Genomic DNA, 20927 nt, shown 5'->3' with positions numbered 1-20927 from the left:
GATTGCATTGAGGAATGCACATAGCTTCACAATGGCTAATCGGACGTTTTCCGGTAGAAGCCCCCTCAATGCAACCGGAAGCAGTTGCGTCATAATCACGTGGCAGTCATGAGACTTTAGGTTCTGAAACTTTTTCTTTGGCATATTTATTATTCCCTTTATATTCGACGAGAAGCCAGTCGTGACCATCATACTGAGCAGGCATTCAAAGAAGATTTCTTTCTCTTCTTTCGTAAGAGCGTAGCTGGCAGGACCTTTATACTGCTTCGGAGGCATGCCGTCTTTTTCGTGCAAACGTTGCAGGTCCTCCCGTGCCTCAGGTGTATCTTTTGTCTTCCCATACACGCCCAAGAAGCCTAGCAGGTTCACGCAAAGGTTCTTCGTCACGTGCATCACGTCGATTGAGAAGCGGACCTCTAGGTCTTTCCAGTAGGGTAGGTCCCAAAATATAGATTTCTTCTTCCACATGGGTGTGTGTCCCTCAGCGTCATTCGGAACAGCTAGTCCACCGGGACCCTTTGCAAAGATTACGTAGTGTAAATCATTGACCATAGCAAGCACGTGATCACCGGTGCGCATGGCGGGCTTCTTCCGGTGATCTGCCTCGCCTTTGAAATGCTTGCCTTTCTTTCGACCTTGATGGTTGGTCGGAAGAAATCGACGATGGCCCAGGTACACATTCTTCCTGCATTTGTCCAGGTATATACTTTCAGTGTCATCTAAACAGTGCGTGCATGCGTGGTATCCTTTGTTTGTCTGTCCTGAAAGGTTACTGAGAGCGGGCCAATCGTTGATGGTCACGAATAGCAACGCCTTAAGGTTAAATTCCTCCTATCTGTGCTCATCCCACGTACGTACACCTTTTCCATTCCACAGCTGTAAAAGTTCTTCAACTAATGGCCTTAGGTACACATCAATTTCGTTGCTGGGTTGCTTAGGGCCTTGGATGAGAACTGGCATCATAATGAACTTCCGCTTCATGCACATCCAAGGAGGAAGGTTATACATACATAGAGTCACGAGCCAGGTCCTGTGATTGCTGCTCTGCTCCCCGAAAGGATTAATGCCATCCGCGCTTAAAGCAAACCATACATTCCTTGGGTCCTTTGCAAACTCATCCCAATACTTTCTCTCGATTTTTCTCCACTGCGACCTGTCAGCGGGTGCTCTCAACTTCCCATCTTTTTTCGGTTCTCACTGTGCCATCGCATCAACTTGGCATGCTCTTCGTTTCTGAACAGATGTTTCAACCGTGGTATTATAGGAGCATACCACATCACCTTCGCAGGAACCCTCTTCCTGAGGGGCTCGCCGTCAACATCACCAGGGTCATCTCGTCTGATCTTATACCGCAATGCACCGCATACCAGGCATGCGTTCAGATCCTTGTATGCACCGCGGTAGAGGATGCAGTCATTAGGGCATGCATGTATCTTCTCCACCTCCAATCCTAGAGGGCATACGACCTTCTTTGCTGCGTATGTGCTGTCGGGCAATTCGTTATCCTTTGGAAGCTTCTTCTTCAATATTTTCAGTAGCTTCTCAAATCCTTTGTCAGCCACAACATTCTCTGCCTTCCACTGCAGCAATTCCAGTACGGTACCGAGCTTTGTGTTGCCATCTTCGCAATTGGGGTATAACCCTTTTTTGTGATCCTCTAACATGCGATTGAACTTCAGCTTCTCCTTTTGACTAACGCATTGCGTCCTTGCATCGACAATGACCCGGCGGAGATCATCATCATCGGGCACATCGTCTGGTTCCTCTTGATCTTCAGCAGCTTCACCCGTGGCAGCATCATTGGGCACATCGTCTGGTTCCTCTTGATCTTCACCAGCTCCCCCCGTTGCAGCATCACCGTATTCAGGGGGCACATAGTTGTCATCGTACTCTTCTTCTTCGCCGTCTTCCATCATAACCCCTATTTCTCCGTGCCTCGTCCAAACATTATAGTGTGGCATGAAACCCTTGTAAAGCAGGTGGGAGTGAAGGATTTTTCGGTTAGAGTAAGACCTCGTATTCCCACATTCAGTGCATGGACAACACATAAAACCATTCTGCTTGTTTGCCTCAGCCGCATCGAGAAACTCATGCACGCCCTTAATGTACTCGCGGGTGTGTCTGTCACCGTACATCCATTGCCGGTTCATCTGCGTGCATTATATATAATTAAGTGTCCAAATTAATAGAAGTTCATCATCACATTAAAACCAAAGTGCATACATAGTTCTCATCTAACAACATATAGCTCTCCAGAGCATCTAATTAATTAAACCATACATTGAAACTATGTAAAACATTTCAATGCGAAAACAAATGCGATCATAATCGCAACCAAGGTAACAATTGATCCAACGGCATAATGATACCAAGCCTCGGTATGAATGGCATATTTTCTAATCTTTCTAATCTTCAAGCGCATTGCATCCATCTTGATCTTGTAATCATCGACGACATCCGCAACATGCAACTCCAATATCATCTTCTCCTCCTCAATTTTTTTTATTTTTTCCTTCAACAAATTGTTTTCTTCTTCAACTAAATTTAACCTCTCGACAATAGGGTCGGTTGGCATTTCCGATTCACATACATCCTAGATAAATAAAATCTATGTCACGTTGGTCGGCATAATTTTCATAAACAATAAATGAACCAATAGTTATAAAGATAATATACATACCACATCCGAATCATAGACAGGACGAGGGCCGACGGGGGCGGATACCAAAACCATCACACTATATAAGATGCAATAATAAATGTAAGAAAATGATACAAGTATCTATCTAAACATACAAGTAAGAATATTTTTCCTTTCAAAAAGAAGATAAGAACAAGAGGCTCACCACGGTGGTGTCGGTGATGAGATCGGCGCGGGTGATCGACGGCGGTGAAGACGGGGACGGGGCGTGACGGACCGCTAAATCTAGACAAATCTCGAGGAAAATGGAGCGTGGAGGTCGAGCTTCGAGAGGAGAAAGCTTAAGTAGTGTGGCTCGGGCATTCCATCGAACACCTCATGTGCATAGGAGGTGAGCTAGAGCACCACAAAGCCCTCTCCCCCTCGGCCAGAAAAAACAGAGCACTGTGCTCTGCTCTTGCGTGAGGGGGTATATATAGGCACCTCATTGGTCCCGGTTGGTGGCATGAACCGGGACTAAAGGGGAGCCTTTGGTCCCGGTTCAAGCCACCAACCGGGACCAATGGTGGTGGGCCAGGAGCGAGGCCCATTGGTCCCGGTTCGTCCCACCAACCGGGACCAAAAGGTCCAGACGAACCGGGACAAATGGCCCACGTGGCCCGGCCGGCCCCCTGGGCTCACGAACCGGGACCAATGCCCACATTGGTCCCGGTTCTAGACTGAACCGGGACTAATGGGCTGACCCGGCTTGGACCAAAGCCCTATTTTCTACTAGTGTTCGTATACCTTTTTGTAACCGTGTCATAACACGTGAAGAGACCTCTGGCTGAACCGCTGGTAAACTTTCCACAGAAGATCCAGGCGAATCTGCATGTGCTGACCCAGACAAATTTGTCCCGATGTGTGCAGAAGATCCTGTGGCCGTAGGTGTGGATGCACCCACCGCGGACACACGGGTGACACCCATGCGGCCCGATGCAGCAGATCCATCGCCCGACCGCGGCTGGACGCGCGCGCGTGACGAGGGGGATTCGGTCCCGCCGCTGGTCCCGCCTGTCGCGCTTGTTGTCGACGTGGTTGCATGGGAGTGGCCGCCCCTCAAGTCAGGCGTGGAGCCGGCTGGAGCGCGATCCGAGGACGATCCGCTCGCGCGATCCGAGGACTGCGCACGCACAGGAGTTCCTGGCGCCGCCGGATCTCCTTCATCGTCCGTGCCAGGTTCGTCTTCTTCCTCCACATGCAATAATGGGTCAAATTGAGCCATATTTTGATCATTTTGATCATTTTGAACACCGTTTTCACCAGGGACCTGCACAGGCATAAGAGAAGAACAAGTACCAGCAGGAATATCATCACATTGATTAGTACAATTGTTGTCGCCCCCATGATCAAAAGACCGTAGATGTGACGGAAGAGGAGAATTTCTTTGCGTAGAAGTGCACCGGCATTTGGATGAAGCGAGGCAAAGGGAAAAACTATCTCATCAAAGACATCATCTCTGGATATATAGACCCGACCAGTGGGAACATCAAGACATTTGACACCTTTATGAATGGGGCTATAACCTAAAAAGACACACCTTTTTGAGAGGAAAGCGAGTTTTCGTGTGTTGTAGGGCCGAAGATTTGGCCAACATGCACAACCAAAGATACGAAGAGATGTGTAGTTGGGTGTGACACCAAGAAGCCGTGTGATAGGTGTTTCAAACTTGATGACTTTACTTGGAAGCAAGTTGATAAGGTATGTGGCAGTTAAGAATGCTTCATCCCAAAATTTAAGTGGCATGGATGCGTTTGCTAACAATGCAAGCCCCATATCAACTATGTGACGGTGCTTTCTTTCATCAGACCTGTTCTGTTGGTGAGCATGAGGGCAAGAGACATGATGGGATATGCCAAGTTTTTGGAATAAAGAATTCAATTTTTCATACTCACCACCCCAGTCACTTTGCATAGCAATGATTTTGGAGTTCAGTTTGCGTTCAACAAGGTTTTGGAAATTGATAAAAACTTGGAATACATCAGATCATTTCTTTAGTAAATAAATCCAAGTAAATTTACTATAGTCATCAATAAAGCTTACATAATAGGAAAATCTACCAACTGAAGTAGGAGCTGGCCCCCATACATCTGAAAAGATAAGTTGTAGGGGAGCAGTGGACACACTAGTAGAAATAGGATAAGGTAATTGATGACTTTTTGCTTGTTGACACGGATCACAAACTGACTCAACACTAGGCTCATAAGAGAGTTTATTTTTGCTAAGAACATATCTAACTATGACTGAAGATGGATGACCCAAGCGACTATGCCACCTTGATGAAGAAAGCTTGGTGACAATATTTGCTTGTTTATTTGACCATGAAGATGATGATGATGATATGAGTGGGTAGAGGCCTCCCACGCACCGTCCTCTAAGAATGATTCTCCTTATGCTCAAGTCCTTGACCAAGAAAAAATAAGGGTAGAATTCTATAAAAACATTATTATCAAGAGTGAATCGATGAGCGGAAACAATATTTTTGGATGTTTGAGGAACATGCAAGACATTTTTCAGATGTAAATTCTTCATGGGGTTTTCAACTATTGAACTACCAATGTGAGTGATATCCATACTAGAACCGCTTGCCGTGCGAATTTGGTCGCCTCCATTGTACTTCTCCCGCATCGTCAACTTTTCAAGTTCACCTGTGATGTGGTTTGTTGCTGCACTGTCGGCATACCAATTTGTGTCCATGCCATAGGAGACAGCATGCGCTTCTTTTTCTTCTAGGTCGTTCTCCTCATAGCGCCACCAACAGACCCGAGCACCTCATGGATGATGTTTGAAGCATATTTGGCACTCAGGATAATCATGCTGCTGCTCACGCACCTGCTGCTGCTATTGCTGCTGTCGAGGGTGCCCTCTGAAGCCGCTGCCTCCATTGGAAGACGAGGGTTGGCGGTCACCGCGGTCACCGCGGCCACGCCCCCTTCCTCCTCGCCCGCGGGATCTGCCGCGAGACTGTCCACAGCCCCTGTAGACCGCATTAGCAGATGAGTGGAACCCGCCTGAAGCTGAGTCGCCTAGCATCTCCATCCTTTGATCAAAGGCAGAGATCTGAGCAAAAAGATCATCGGCGGTGATGGTGTTCTTGACAGCGCCGATCGCCGCCACCACGGAGTCGTAGTCGCAGTCTAGTCCGGCCAAGATGTAGTCCACCATCTCCGGATCAGAGACGGGATGGCCGGCAGCAGCTAGTTCATCGCCGAGGCTTTTCATCTTTGCCATATACGCCGAGATTGACATGTTGCCCTTCTTTGTGTTGGTAATGGCGATTCTCAGATTGGTGATCCGAGATTGCGACTGCGAGGTGAAGAGGTTCGTCACCGTCGTCCAGAGTTCAAAGGTGGAGTCCTTCCCGATGACCTGCGCAAGGATCTCTGGCAACATGGAATTCAGAAGATAAGACAAGACATGCTGGTCTTTGGCGATCTAAGGCCCATACAGAGGGTTCGGCTCTAGGGCCGTGGTTTTGTCCGCCTTTGTGACCTCCACCATCCTGGGCGGAGCGGCGTCTGTGTTGTCGAGGAGTCCAGTCACCTGCACACCTCGCAGGGCTGGAAGCACCTGAGTCTTCCAGAGGATGAAGTTTCCTCTTGCGAGCTTCTCAGATGGCGGCGAACCGAGGTTGAGGGCGACGCCGGCAGAGGAAGCCATGGAGACGATGGTATGTGAATTCTAGGGTTTTGGTTTGTGGCTAGATGTATGGAAAGAGGTGGCTCTGATACCATGAAAGATTATGTGCGAACTCCCTACTCCCTCGATGGGGAGAGGCATCGGTATATATTGACTATCGGCAGGAGTCTGCCTTGACGTACAAAGAAAGTACAAGAGGTAGAGAAGGATACGGAGAGAGAGATAGGTTGGGATTACATATTTTCTCTAACACAACAATCGGATCCGGGCGTGCGTTTGATTTTGTTCCTTTCCGAGTTGCAAGTTGGGAGACATAAGAGATGCCATACGTCGTCGTCGGTTACATTGCTTGCAGCAACCTTCAGCTCTTTCACACACAGGACGTGCACATGGTAGCTAGAGCAAGCTGCAAGATTCGACATTGCGTTGGAAATGCAACCTGTGGTGCCTGCACATCATGTACTACTAGTATAACTTCTTCCATGTCTATCCATGATTGCATTGATTAGCTTGAAACTACCGATCATAATGCACTCTGCACACGAATGGGTTGTCGTCGTCTCCCAGTATACTAATTCTTATCCAAGTACTACGTACCTGCCGTCTGGTAGCGGCTACCTAGCTTCATCAGCTGGTTTGTGCACGCATGCGCCGACCTTTGTTTATGTTTAATTATAACAACGATTTCTGTAACACTGATTTTAATTAGCTGCAACTGCTTTGGGGAGCTGGTTACTCGTACGTGCAGCTGCATGCTCGGCTTCCTAGTGATTGTGAACTAGTCGTGCCTGTTTGGTAAACGCTTACCATCGTTCGTTGATCATTGTTTTCATCTTTTTTTTTTGCGGGAGATCATTGTTTTAATCGCCCGGGCAGACATCCCCTCCTATAGATATATAAGGAAATTTGGTTGCCGCCAAAATATTTTCATATATTCGATGATTTTCACTTAAACTTCACGGGTTTGGTGCGACCAAATGCGCAGGTAGGCTTGACACAGATTATAATATAATATCAACATCTACAATACAAAATAAATAAAATACAAAAATATTTTTCGTGGTGGATCTAATGATACAAATTTGGTACTATAGACATTGATATTTTTTCCCTAATAATTTGATCAAAACATGCACATTTGACTTCTGAAAAACTAATACCATATATTTTGGAACGGAGGGAGTAATATCTGACGGGTCATATAGCAAAAGGCCATCTTAGTAAAACAGCCGCCATATTTATCCCCCCCCCCCCCCCCCCCCTCCCCCGCAAAAAAAAATATAGCAAAAGGCTGAAAGAATGGCCACCTTAGTAAAACAGCCGCCATCCAGTGCAAGACATTCCATCTGGTACACCGCCATCCAGTCCATTGTGGTGCATGTCCGTCGCCGCCACCTCCCAGCCTCCCCCTTAACACCTTTCCCTCGTCCCCCGCCAGTGGAACCAGCCCTGCAGCAGAGCGAGGGAGGGCCTCTCTAGGTGAGACCCCTGTTTCCGGTGTGGGCATGCCCACACCAAAAACAATATTCAATGTTGGAATGTGAACAATAAACTATGGTCAATTTTTAGTTGCAAATTTGCTTGTACTGGTTGAGCAAAGCTAGTTTACACTAAGAATTGATTCGAATCAATTGTCATTTGTGCCTCAGTTTTATTTAGAATTATTTAAAACCCTAAAATTATTTTTGGGGGATATTTATATTGCAATACCCAGCCTACAAAATGTGTGTACTTTTATTTAATATTGTGCTGGAAAGTAAATTCCATAAGACCTAGAGATTTAGTAGAAAATGCTAAAAAACTATATATTATTTTGGAATTTTGGACCCTAAAACATTTTTTGGAATATTTAATAATGTCCAAAAAGAGGGGTTACAAAATTTGTATATAATATTTAGGCTTGAAATCAGTTTCTCTAAGTCCTAAATATTAATGGATCTTCTGGGTTTTTTGCCAAAAGACCTGACTATAATTTAGTTCTTAAATCAAATTTAAATTTAAAAGGACAATGAATTTTTCTTAAGTAAAAAACAAAACCTACCCAGCCCAAAACCAACACAGTCCATTCCCTAGCTAACACTTAGCGCACAACATAACGCGGTGTGCAACCTAGCCCACAACCCACCAAACTTAGCCAAAGCGGTACACCACACTATAACTTAGCTATAGGATCTTCTCTGCTCTAACCGCCGAGAAGCCCCGCCAGCCCTCACTCCCTCTCCCTCCCTTCTGTTGGTGTCAAAACCGGCAGATCTCGGGTAAGGGGGCCCAAGCTGTGAGTCTAAGGATCAATGGTAACAAGGGACGATGGGGACACGATGTTTACCCAGGTTCGGGCCCTCTTAAAGGAGGTAAAACCCTACGTCCTGCTTGATTGTATTCGATGAGTATAGGGATTACAAGAGTTGATCTATCTTGAGACCGTAATGGCTAAACCCTAGCTGTCTAGCCTATGATTGTTCTGATAGCCTCTACAGACTAAACCCTCCGGTTTATATACACACTGGAGGGGCCTAGGGTTGTACATAGTCGGTTCATAGAAGAAGGAAACAGTACATTTGTTTTAGGTTCAACACTAACCCCGAAGGTAAAGGGAGTGTGCTATGGTGATCTTATCAACCTTGGAATCACTTCCAACACACGTCGTCACCTTGCCCTCAACTAGCCTTTGTTCATTTTGTAACTCCTGTTTCGAGTTACTAATTATAGCAACTGAACCAGTATCAAAATACTCAGGGGCTACTATGAACACTAGTAAATTACACATCAATAACAGGTATATCATATATACTTTTGTTCACTTTGCCATCTTTCTTATCCACCAAGTATCTAGGGCAGTTCCACTTCCAGTGACCATTTCCTTTGCAGTAGAAGCACTCAATTTCAGGCTTCGGTCTAGCTTTGGGCTTCTTCACGGGGATGACAACTTGTTTGTCATTCTTTTTGAAGTTCCCTTTCTATCCCTTTGCCCTTTTTCTTGAAACTAGTGGTCTTGCTAACCATCAACACTTGATGCTTTTTTTGATTTCTACCTTCGCCGATTTTAGCATCGCGAAGAGCTTGGGAATTGTTTTCGTCATCCCTTGCATATTATAGTTTATCACGAAGTTCTAGTAACTTGGTGATAGTGACTAGAGAACTTTGTCAATTACTATCTTATCTGGAAGATTAACTCCCACTTGATTCAAGTGATTGTAGTGCTCAGACATTCTGAGCGCATGCTCACTGGTTGAGCTATTCTCCTCCATCTTGTAGGCAAAGTATTTGTCAGAGGTCTCATACCTCTTGACACGGGCATGAGTATGAAATACCAATTTCAACTCTTGGAACATCTTATATGCTCCGTGGCGTTCAAAACATTTTTGAAGTCCCGGTTCTAAGCCGTAAAGCATGGTGCACTAAACTATCGAGTAGTCATCATACCAAGCTTGTCAAAACGTTCATAACGTCTGCATCTGCTCCTGCAATAGTTCTGTCACCTAGTGGTGCATCAAGGACATAATTTTTCTGTGCAGCAATGAGGAAAAATCCTCAGATCACAGACCAAGTCCGCATCATTGCTACTATCATCTTTCAAATTATATTTCTCTAGGAAGATATAAAAAATAAACGGAAAGCTACATCGCGAGCTATTGATCTAAAACATAGATATGCTAATACTACCAGGACTAAGTTCATGATAAATTAAAGTTCAATTAATCATATTACTTAAGAACTCCCACTTAGATAGACATCCCTCTAATCATCTAAGTGATCACGTGATCCACATCAACTAAACCATGTTCGATCATCACGTGAGATGGAGTAGTTTTCAATGGTGAACATCACTATGTTGATCATATCTACTATATGATTCACGCTCGACCTTTCGGTCTCAGTGTTCCGAGGCCATATCTGCATATGCTAGGCTCGTCAAGTTTAACCCAAGTATTCTGCGTGTGCAAAACTGGCTTGCACCCGCTGTATGTGAACGTAGAGCTTATCACACCCGATCATCACGTGGTGCCTTAGCACGAAGAACTGTCGCAATGGTGCATACTCAGGGAGAACACTTCTACCTTGAAATTTTAGTAAGGGATCATCTTATAAAGCTACCGCCAAACTAAGCAAAATAAGATGTATAAAAAATAAACATCACATGCAATCAAAATATGTGACATGATATGGCCATCATCATCTTGTGCCTTTGATCTCCATTTCCAAAGTACCGTCATGATCTCCATAGTCACCAGCATGACACCATGATCTCCATCATCTTGATCTCTATCAACGTGTCGTTACATGGTTGTCTCACCAACTATTGCTTTTGCAACTACTGCTATCGCATAGCGATAAAGTAAAGGAATTATATGGCGCTTGCATCTTATGCAATAAAGAGACAACCATAAGGCTCCTGCCAGTTGCCGATAACTTTAACAAAACATGATCATCTCATACAACAATTTATATCTCATCATGTATTGACCATATCACATCACAACATGCCCTGCAAAAACAAGTTAGACGTCCTCTACTTTGTTGTTGCAAGTTTTACGTGCCTGCTACGAGCTTATAGCAAGAACCATTCTTACCTACGCATCAAAACCACAATGATTTTTCGTCAAGTGTGCTGTTTTAACCTTCAACAAGGACCGGGCGTAGTCACACTCAATTCAGCTAAAGTTGGAGAAACAGACACCCACTAGCCACCTGTGTGCGAAGCACGGTGGTAGAACCAGTCTCATGAACGCGGTCATGTAATGTCGGTTTGGGCCGATTCATCCAATAATACCGTCAAATCAAAGTATGAAATGCTGATAAGCAGTATGACTATTATCGCCCACAACTCTTTGTGTTCTACTCGTGCATATAACATCTACGCATAGACCTGGCTCGGATGCCACTATTGGGGAACGTAGTATTCAAAATTTTCCTACAATCACGCAAGATCTATCTAGGAGAAGCATAGCAACGAGCGGGGAGAGTGTGTCCACGTACCCTTGTAGACTGAAGGTGGAAGCATTTTATCAACGCGGTTGATGTAGTTGTACGTCTTCACGACCCGACCAATCCTAGCACCGAACGTACGGCACCTCCGTGTTCAGCCCACGTTCAGCTCGATGATGTCCCTCGTACTCTTGATCCAGTTGAGGCCGAGGGAGAGTTCCGTCAGCACGACGGCGTGGCAACGGTGATGATGAAGTTACCGGCGCAGGGTTTCGCCTAAGCACTATGACGATATGATCGAGGTGTGTAACTATGGAGGGGGGCACCGCGCACGGCTAAGACAAATCTTGGAGTGCCTTTGGGGTGCCCCCTGCCCACGTATATAAAGGAGGGAGGAAGAGGAGGCCGGCCCTTGAGGGGGCGCACCAAGGGGGGGAGTCCTACTTGGACTCCCGGTCCAAAGTAGGATTCGCCCCCCTCTTTCCTATTCCAACTAGGAGAAGGAAGGGAAGGAGGAAGAGGGGAGAAGGAAGGAGGGGGCCGCCCCCTTCCTAGTCCAATTCGGACCAGCCCATGGGGGGGGGGGCGCAACACCCCATGAGGCCCTTCTCTCCTTTCCCGTATGGCCCATTAAGGCCCACTACTTCCCCGGCGAATTCTCGTAACTCCCCGGCACTTCGAAAAATACCCGAATCACTCGGAACCTTTCAGATGTCCGAATGTAGCCATCCAATATATCGATCTTTATGTCTCGACCATTTCGAGACTCCTTGTCATGTCCATGATCTCATCCGGGACTCCGAACAACCTTCGGTACATCAAATCACATAACTCATAATACAAATCGTCATCGAACGTTAAGCGTGCGGACCCTACGGGCTCGAGAACTATGTAGACATGATCGAGACATATCTCCGGTCAATAACCAATAGCAGAACCTGGATGCTCATATTGGCTCCTACATATTCTACGAAGATCTTGATCGGTCAAACCGCATAACAACATACGTTGTTCCCTTTGTCATTGGTATGTTACTTGCCCGATATTCGATCATCGGTATCATCATACCTAGTTCAATCTCGTTACCGGAAAGTCTCTTTACTCATTCCGTAATGCATCATCCCGTAACTAACTCATTAGTCACATTGCTTGCAAGGCTTATAGTGCTGTGCATTACCGAGAGGGCCCAGAGATACCTGTCCGATACATGGAGTGACAAATCCTAATTTGGTCTATGCCAACTCAACAAACACCATCCGAGACACCTGTAGAGCATCTTTATAATCACCCAATTACGTTGTGACGTTTGATAGCACACAAGGTGTTCCTCCGGTATTCGGGAGTTGCATAATCTCATAGTCAGAGGAACATGTATAAGTCATGATGAAAGCAATAGCAATAAAACTAAACGATCATTTATGCTAAGCTAACGGATGGGTCTTGTCCATCACAGCATTCTCTAATGATGTGATCCCGTTCATCAAATGACAACACATATCTATGGTCAGGAAACTTAACCATCTTTGATTAACGAGCTAGTCAAGTAGAGGCATACTAGGGACACTCTGTTTGTCTTTGTATTCACACATGTACTAAGTTCCCGGTTAATACAATTCTAGCATGAATAATAAACATTTATCATGATATAAGGAAATAAAATAATAACTTTATTATTGCCTCTAGGGCATATTTCCTTCAGTTAGAGTGCTGCTGCTGCGAGTGAATGATCACCGAGGCGGGGTCTTTTTTCTTTTTCTTTTTTTCTTCTATTTCTCTTATTTTCTTTTTTGGCTGTATGTATCCTTGATGCATTTGGACATCTTGTTGGTACAGAGGCCGAGTGTAATTGGTATATTCGCGATATTAACATATTCCCTTTGTCGAAAAAATCAGGGAAGGCTAGGTAGACTCTAGATCAACCTAGCAAAACTAGAGCTTCTAGACCATTGGTGTACCCAGCGTGTGTGCAAGGTGTGCCGTGGCACACCCAGATATTTGAGAAATTACTTTTTACCATATAGTATTTTTGGCCCAAATCAAATAGCACAGGCCTAGCCCACTTCACGTGAGCGGTTGAGCGAGCCAGAGCCCAGAAGAGGCAGCAGGGTCAGGACTCAGGCGCAACGCAGTAGAGCAACCTAATCCATCCCGCTGCGCTCGGGCGCTCGGCTCCTTCCACCAGGCCGCGCCGCCGCCAGCAGCCAGGACGCACCGGCGCCTCCGCCTGTCCACTCCACTAGCCACCCGGACGTGCCGCCGCCAGCCGCTCCTGGCCTCCTTCCAACAGAATGCGGCGACTCGCTGCCGTTCGCCTTCTCGGTCGGAGCAAGCACGGGACGGCGCCCGCCTCCCATCTTGATTCCTGACCGCTGTCGCCGTTCCGGGTCCGGTCTCCCGAGCCGGAGGAGCTACAGGCTGCAGCTACTACTGGCCTACCGCCTCCGACCCTTCGCCTCATCCTCACAGCCGACCGACACCCTCGTCCCAGTGGCCAGTTCTCAGTCAGTGGGTGAGCTCTTTTGAATGATTTTGTAGCTAATTTCTAATTTGCTTACAGTCAGATGTATGCAGTACTTACTGGATGTTAGGATGTATGAACTAATGAACATTGTGTGCATATTTTTTAGTCAACTACTCAATTTGCTTAAAGTATGAAGTATGAACTGATGAACATGAAGTACAACTTGTTTGCTTTGTGTGTAGTCAACTTGTTTACAGCTGAAATATTTTGTATTCACTTTGGCGTGTATAGATGTATGAACATGACTGTATATGATTTTTGCTTGCCTGTACTATATAAAATCGATACATGGTGTATGGATGCTTATTCTTTTTTGTGCTGTTTGTTGTAATTGTAGAACCGAAGATGAAGAAGAATGGTGACATTAAGTCCTTTTTCCGGAATTATGAGGCTACTAAAAGAAAGAAGGTTGCAGCCGAAGAGCAACCTGAATATGAAGGTATAGTGTCAAATATTGAAGATGAAGCAGTCCTTCCTCCACCTCTAGTCCATTCTGCAGAGATTGAAGTTGATATTGAAGATGAAGCATTCCATTCCGATGTAGAGATTGAAAGTGATAGTGAAGATGAAGCGGCATCACCCCAACATCCGTGTGCAAGGCCATATAATATTCAAAGGCTTCCTCCTGATCCAGGGGAGAGGATTCCTATTTCAGAGTATGATGTCGATGATCAGGATGAAGTTCGGAGACGATACATTGCAAAGCAAGTAGTCCAACTATATGCACACAACTTTCAAGTCAGGAAAATCTATGGTAAAAATCGACACTTCAACTTTGTTTGGTGTCAGACCTACAAATGGTTAGAATATATGTCAAATATGAGGCAACATTTTGCTTTGTGTGTTATTAGTTCGATGGAAAATTGAATGGGGGGCCTAGGGGTGATGCCTTTGTTAATGGTGGTTGGAAAAATTGGTACAAGACCGATGCATTGGTCAAACATGTTGGTGGTATTAATAGCATTCACAACAAAGCTCAAGAGAAGTACAATTTATTTGTGGCACCCCAACCATCAATTGATAACATTATGGTGAGGGTGAACAAAGACGATTTGCGTATGTACAAGGCTAGGCTGACTTATTCACTTAGATGCTTGAGGTTTCTTTTGAACCAAGGATTGGCATTTCATGGACATGATGAGAGTGAAGAATCTAGCAATAGGGGGAACTTTCTTGAACTTCTTAAATGGCTTTCGGAAAATGATGAAGAAATTAATAAACTTGTTTTCAACAATGCTCCTGGGAATTGCATCTTGACTAGTCCAAAGATACAAAATCAAATAATTGAATGTTGTGCGGCACAAACAACTAAAAGAATTATTGAAGATATTGGTGACGACCACTATGCAATCCTAGTTGATGAGTCTAGTGATGCATGTCATAAAGAACAACTTGCTCTCTGCATACGATTTGTTGACAAATCAGGAAGAGGATGTGAGAGGTTCCTTGGAGTTGTTCATGTTGCCAATACAACTTCATTGTCACTTAAGGATGCAATTCAAACTTTGCTTAAAGATCATCATTTGACTCCTAGTCAAATATGTGGGCAAGGATATGATGGGGCTAGCAACATGGAAGGGGAGATTAAAGGGTTGAAAACATTGATCATGAAAGAGTCATCCTCTGCCTATTACATCTATTGTTTGGCACATCAACTTCAGTTGGTTCTTATAGCTGTGGCAAAGGACAATGAACCATGTTTGTGGTTCTTTGATCATGTTTCTTACTTGCTCAATATTGTTGGAGTTTCTTGTAAGCGCCATGACATGCTTCGAGATGTTAGAGCTCAAAAGGTGTTGGAAGCACTTGAAATAGGTGAGATTGAAAGTGGAAGTGGGCTAAATCAAGAGATGGGACTAGCTAGACCCGGCGACACTCGTTGGGGTTCTCATTTTAAAACCATTATGCACATTGTTAGCATGTATTCCATAATCCTTGAAGTAATTGATGCTATTGGAAAAGATCCTTCACAAAAAAGTGAGTGGACAAGAATACGTGGAGTTGCTCAAGCCTTTGAATCATTTGACTTTGTTTTCAATCTTCACTTGATGCTTGTTATTCTTGGCTATACAAATGAGTTGTCCAAATCTTGCAAAAGAGAGATCAAGATATTGTCAATGCAATGACACTTGTTAGTTTGGCAAAGAGTAGAATGCAACACATGAGGTCTCATGGTTGGGAAGAATTTCTTGCAAACCTAACCTTATTTTGCAACAAACATGACATTCAAGTTCCTTTGTGGGAGGATATTTATGAGCCTAATTGAAGATCACGTCGGTATTATGAAGTACAAACAAATGATAATCGTTATAGAAGAGAAGTATATCTTGGTGTCATTGATCAAACCATTCAAGAACTTGACAATCGGTTTGATGAGGTTAATACGGAGTTGCTTATTTGCATGTCGGCTTTGAATCCCCTCAATTCATTTCCTTCTTATGATGCACTCAAGGTAATGAGACTTGCTGAATTCTATCCCATGGACATTTCAAGCACATATTTGATAAGGCTAGAATTTCAACTTACTAATTTTATTGATGATATGAGACAAGATGATAGGTTTAGAAATGCTAGTAATATTGGTGAGTTCTCTATTATGCTTGTTGCAACAAAGAAGCATGTTCTTTATGATTTGGTCTACTTACTCATCAAATTGACATTGATTTTACCAGTGGCGACAGCGAGTGTTGAAAGAGTATTTTCAGCAATGAATCTAGTGAAAAATAAGTTGAGGACTACTATGAGTGATGATCGCTTGAATGATTGGTTCGTTACATTTATTGAACGGGATGTGTTCATGGAAGTAAGCGAAGATGACATAGTTGATGCTTTTATGACAATGCAAAAACGTAGAGTTACCTAGTGATGTAATTTTCTACTTGTGCTTCTTTCATGTAAGACTACTCGTATTGTAATTGAGCACATTTGAGATATATTTTTTGAACTAAATTGTTGTGAGATTTGCATTAAGCTACTCATGTTATTATTTTGCCATATTTTGTCTGACACATGGATTAGGTGGAATGTTTTTTAGAGTGTGCACACCCTTCATTTTTTTCCTGGGCCCGCCACTTAGACTGAGTTGCTTTGGTGTTACGATTTGTAGTGTCCCCTCTGAACTTGTTGATTAGCAGCGATTCCCAAGTCAATTAAGGGAAACAGGTCCACCACATCGCCGTAAAAAATATACTGTCTTTGTATCACATTACCTCTTCTTCTACTAGTTAGTTTGTTTGCTTTGAGAGTGTGAATCTGTGATCAAGTTGCACACTATAAGTTTTAAATGTACGGAAGACCACAATAACATAGGTATAAGTAAATTAGGATTAATTAGGATTTTCTTTCAGAATTATACAAATGAAATAAATAAATATGAATATGCATATTGCTCGCAAAAAAGATAAGTGTATGCATGTTCATCGAAGTATACCTAACCTTGTATGTGGTTTATACAATCATGCATACTATGTGCTTTTATGTTGGATTAATCTGTTTTATTCATATCTTAGAAGCTTATGAACATGTATTCCTTTCCAGCTTCTTACAGAAGTGTTATGGCTCTATAATCTGTATATTTGTCAACATCAAATTCTGCATTAATTTGAGCTTATCATGCTTGTAGTAATAATATCTTATTTGTTACTACTTAATTGAGCGTAACATTTTCATCTTTTTTGCAGGGGTCGTCTGTGATTTGCATATAATTTTATTTATAGTTTTATGGCCAATGGTGTATCTACTCAGAACATCGAAATAGTCTCAATATGGTTGGCTTCAGCCCACAAATTTGTGTTCCTTTGTAAATTGAGTTGACTATAAAGATGTAAATAGCTACGTATTTGTAAAGCAAAATAACTCATATGCAATTGACATCTTCATTAATAAAGTAATTATCCGCGGATAGATAGGTAGGTATGAAAACAAGTATTTGACCTAGCCAGCCGCCCCTCCAAAAAGCTAGGGTACTCTGCCTCTCGCCGGCGCCGGCGCCGGTCCGTCCCGTCTTCGGTAGCCTTAGGACCATGGAGGCGGAGTGGATCTCGTCCCTTGCCGGTGGGAGGGCTCCGTTTTTAGATCTTTTTTTGATTTTTGTTAGGGTTTGCGTGCTACTCAGGAAGGCGAGACGGCGGCGGCTCCCTGAAGATGGAATAAAGGTCTCCCCGCCTAGCCCCCGTTCCGGTGATGTGTTCAGCATCATCGGTGGGCGTGTGGAATTGTGTCTCCGGCTGATATGTGCTTGGTGGATTTGCTTGGATCTGTTTGTCGTTCGTCTTCGTTCGTGTGTCTTCAGGTTGGATCCTTTTAATCTACACTCTTCATCTGCGGCGGTTGCTGTTCTGGTGCGTTGGTTCTATGGGGCCTTAGCACGACGACTTCCCGACTGTCTACTACAACAAGGTTTGCCCGGCTCCGATGAGGGAGGGGCGATGGCAGCGGCGCGCCTTCAGCTCGCTTCAGTGCTTATAGTCGTCGCTAAGTGTTCTACGGATCTGGATGTAATTTTTATTATTTCTAGTATTCGTTGTACTACCATGATTGAAGATGAATAGATTGGAAGTTTTCCTCGCAAAAAAAAAACTACACCTTCCACATCAAAAGCTATATTTAAAACAAACTTTGAACAAATTTTGGACACAACAAAGTCACTGGAGTAAGTTAAGCTAGTAATGACTACACAAACTAACGAATCATTCTAATGAATCATAAATTATACACAACGCATGCTCTGATTTATTAGTTATAAAACACAAAATAATTATTATAATAGAAAATTAAGTAAAAGAATAGGGAACATTTATAAATTAAGTACGCTAGTTTCCCCATAATAAGCTTATTACTATGTTTCCTATATAGGTTGAGTTGTGCGTTAGATATACATACTTGTGTGCAAACTATTCATATAAAAGGAAGGTTTATAGTTTTAGTGGCCTTTGTTAGGCTTGAACTTCATCATGTGAGAAAAATAATATATACGATTATGTTCTCTTATGTATTATTTTCACTAAACTTTAGTTTACTAAATTTATCAATAAGTATCTCAATAGAAGATTCAAGAGTGACAGCATGACCGCCCTTAGTAACACAAACTGACCTAGTATGCAATGGTATGGACTGGTAACAATTTCAAATGGTGGTCCCAGGTAAACTTTTAGATGGCATGAATTATCATGTAGAAAGACGTGTAAATTAGAACGTGTAGGTTAATATTATAATTAATTTAGTAAATTGAGTCGCCAATATTTAAATATATAGTAATTAAATGATTTTTTTTGTAGAAATACCGAGTAAAACGCAGATGCGCACACACTCACAACATGGCCACCCCGAGCCTCCCCCCACCCCCTCACACATCATGTTCTGAAGAGTAAACTCGCTGAGCATCAAAATTGGCAAGGTCATCATGGTCACCAGATGTGACGAAAATGTTGCCTTGTACTGAAAGAAAGGTCTGTGTTCACAAAACAAACACATGTCGTTGAATCTGGAGTTTAATCTCTGGTGGCCCGATGGTACAACTACCCTCGAACCAATTGCTACCTTAATATAGTTGGCATCAACACATTTTGTTGAACCTGAAAAAACTTTCCAAGAAAACATTTTGTTGTCATTAATAATGTTTAGATGCCTGGAACACTTGAATGTTCATCACATAGATAAGGTTGCCTCCTTAATTAGTCACAGACAAAATTACAAATGTGGCCGACTCAGAGGGGAGCGTCTCTTTAGCGCTAAATGCACCAAGTTGCGCAACAACGTAGATGGCATCTCCCGCATGGGCACACCCTGTAAATTGGTCACTCGACTCCCGCTCGCTTGCTGCCACTCAATTTGTGCTTTTTATTTCTCCCGTCCGCCACTCGTAGAGAAAACCAGCCTTTTTTTGTATTAATTTCTAAAAACTTGGTAAAATCATAGAATGGTTGCAGTTTTTTAAAAAGTTTGCAAATTTGAGAAAAATGTTCCCTAATTTGAAAATAATTCATGGATTTGAAAAACGTTCATAGAATTTTAAAAATGTTCATAGATATCCATGGATTTGTTTAAATGTTCTTGAAACTTGATTTTTTTGCCAAATTTGTAAAGAGTTCACGACTTTCAACAAAGTGAATGTATGTTTAAAAATTTATGAATTTTAAGAATATTCACAAATTTTTAAAAAGTTCATGGATTTCATAAAATATTCACGAATTTCAAATCAAATAAAAAAAATTTGAAAATAATATTAACAATTCTTGTTTGAAAATTTAGAAAAAATAAAATAAAAATAGAAGTGAAAGAAAAAGAAAAACGGATACTAGATTAAATACAGGGAAAAAACCAGGCAAAGGAACATTCTGCAATATTCCCAAAACCAAAAATAACCACCTGGTGTCTTTCTGTTACATGGGCCGGCCGGAGGCAGCATATGCACCAAATAGGAAAGGACCGACTCAGAATATGACCGTTGACAGGGACAATGGGTTCCACGTGGACTTCTAGGCACCTTCCGATTGGAAACTACCGTTGCATCTACACAGGACAGAAAAGATCCAACCAAGTCGGGGTATCTGGAATTAGCATCTGGGGGACTTTATTGAGGACGACTAGGACATGCTTGGCGGGCACCATGCTAGATTCGGATGCCTCGACTGCCGTTCGATGACGACGGTAATTATAATTGTGAGCACGAGAGAATCTCTCTCTCTCTCTCTCTCTCTCTCTCTCTCTCTCTCTCTCTCTCTCTCTCTCTCTCTCTCTCTCTCTCTCTCTCTCTCTCTCTCTCTCCGGGAAATCTATCTTTGATTTGCAAATCGCTCAAGGATTGGTACATTTGTGTGCCTAGGGATTGGCCAAGGGAAGCTTACAACTTTACAAGCTAAGGATATGGAGGTAGCTGACCTACTCGCTGCATTTTGTTTGTCTGGTCCACACTCGAACGGCCTGTCTCCTGTGGATAAGATCATGGCCACATTCTGGCTTCACAATGTCAACGGTGATGAGACATGACAGGTCCCCAAGCTAGCCATGCGTGTGCAGGTGCAAATCTCATGGCCGTGACAACCCAACCGATCTCCATTGATGCACATTCATTGTACATGCTTAGCTTGATCCACTTGCGAGGTGAATGATTAGCTAAGCAACTGAGTTCATTGGGTAACTTAGCTAGTACTACTATATTCA

At 43.4% G+C, this 20927-nt stretch overlaps 1 protein-coding gene across 1 annotated transcript; it reads left to right on the top strand.

Annotated features, from left to right (window-relative positions):
• The first annotated feature begins 14629 nt into the window (after nucleotides 1–14629).
• Nucleotides 14630–16921, top strand: LOC125529662 (uncharacterized). Its single transcript, XM_048694083.2, is given in 2 exon segments — nucleotides 14630–15848; nucleotides 15851–16921. Coding segments are annotated over 2 exon segments (1833 nt in total). The 5' UTR covers nucleotides 14630–14794; the 3' UTR covers nucleotides 16630–16921.
• Nucleotides 16922–20927: the final 4006 nt, after the last annotated feature.

This window comes from Triticum urartu, chromosome 7A (assembly GCF_056163025.1).
Source record: "Triticum urartu cultivar PI428250 chromosome 7A, HENAU_Tu73, whole genome shotgun sequence".
NCBI lineage: Eukaryota > Viridiplantae > Streptophyta > Magnoliopsida > Poales > Poaceae > Triticum > Triticum urartu.
This window is presented reverse-complemented; position numbering and strand designations above follow the sequence as displayed.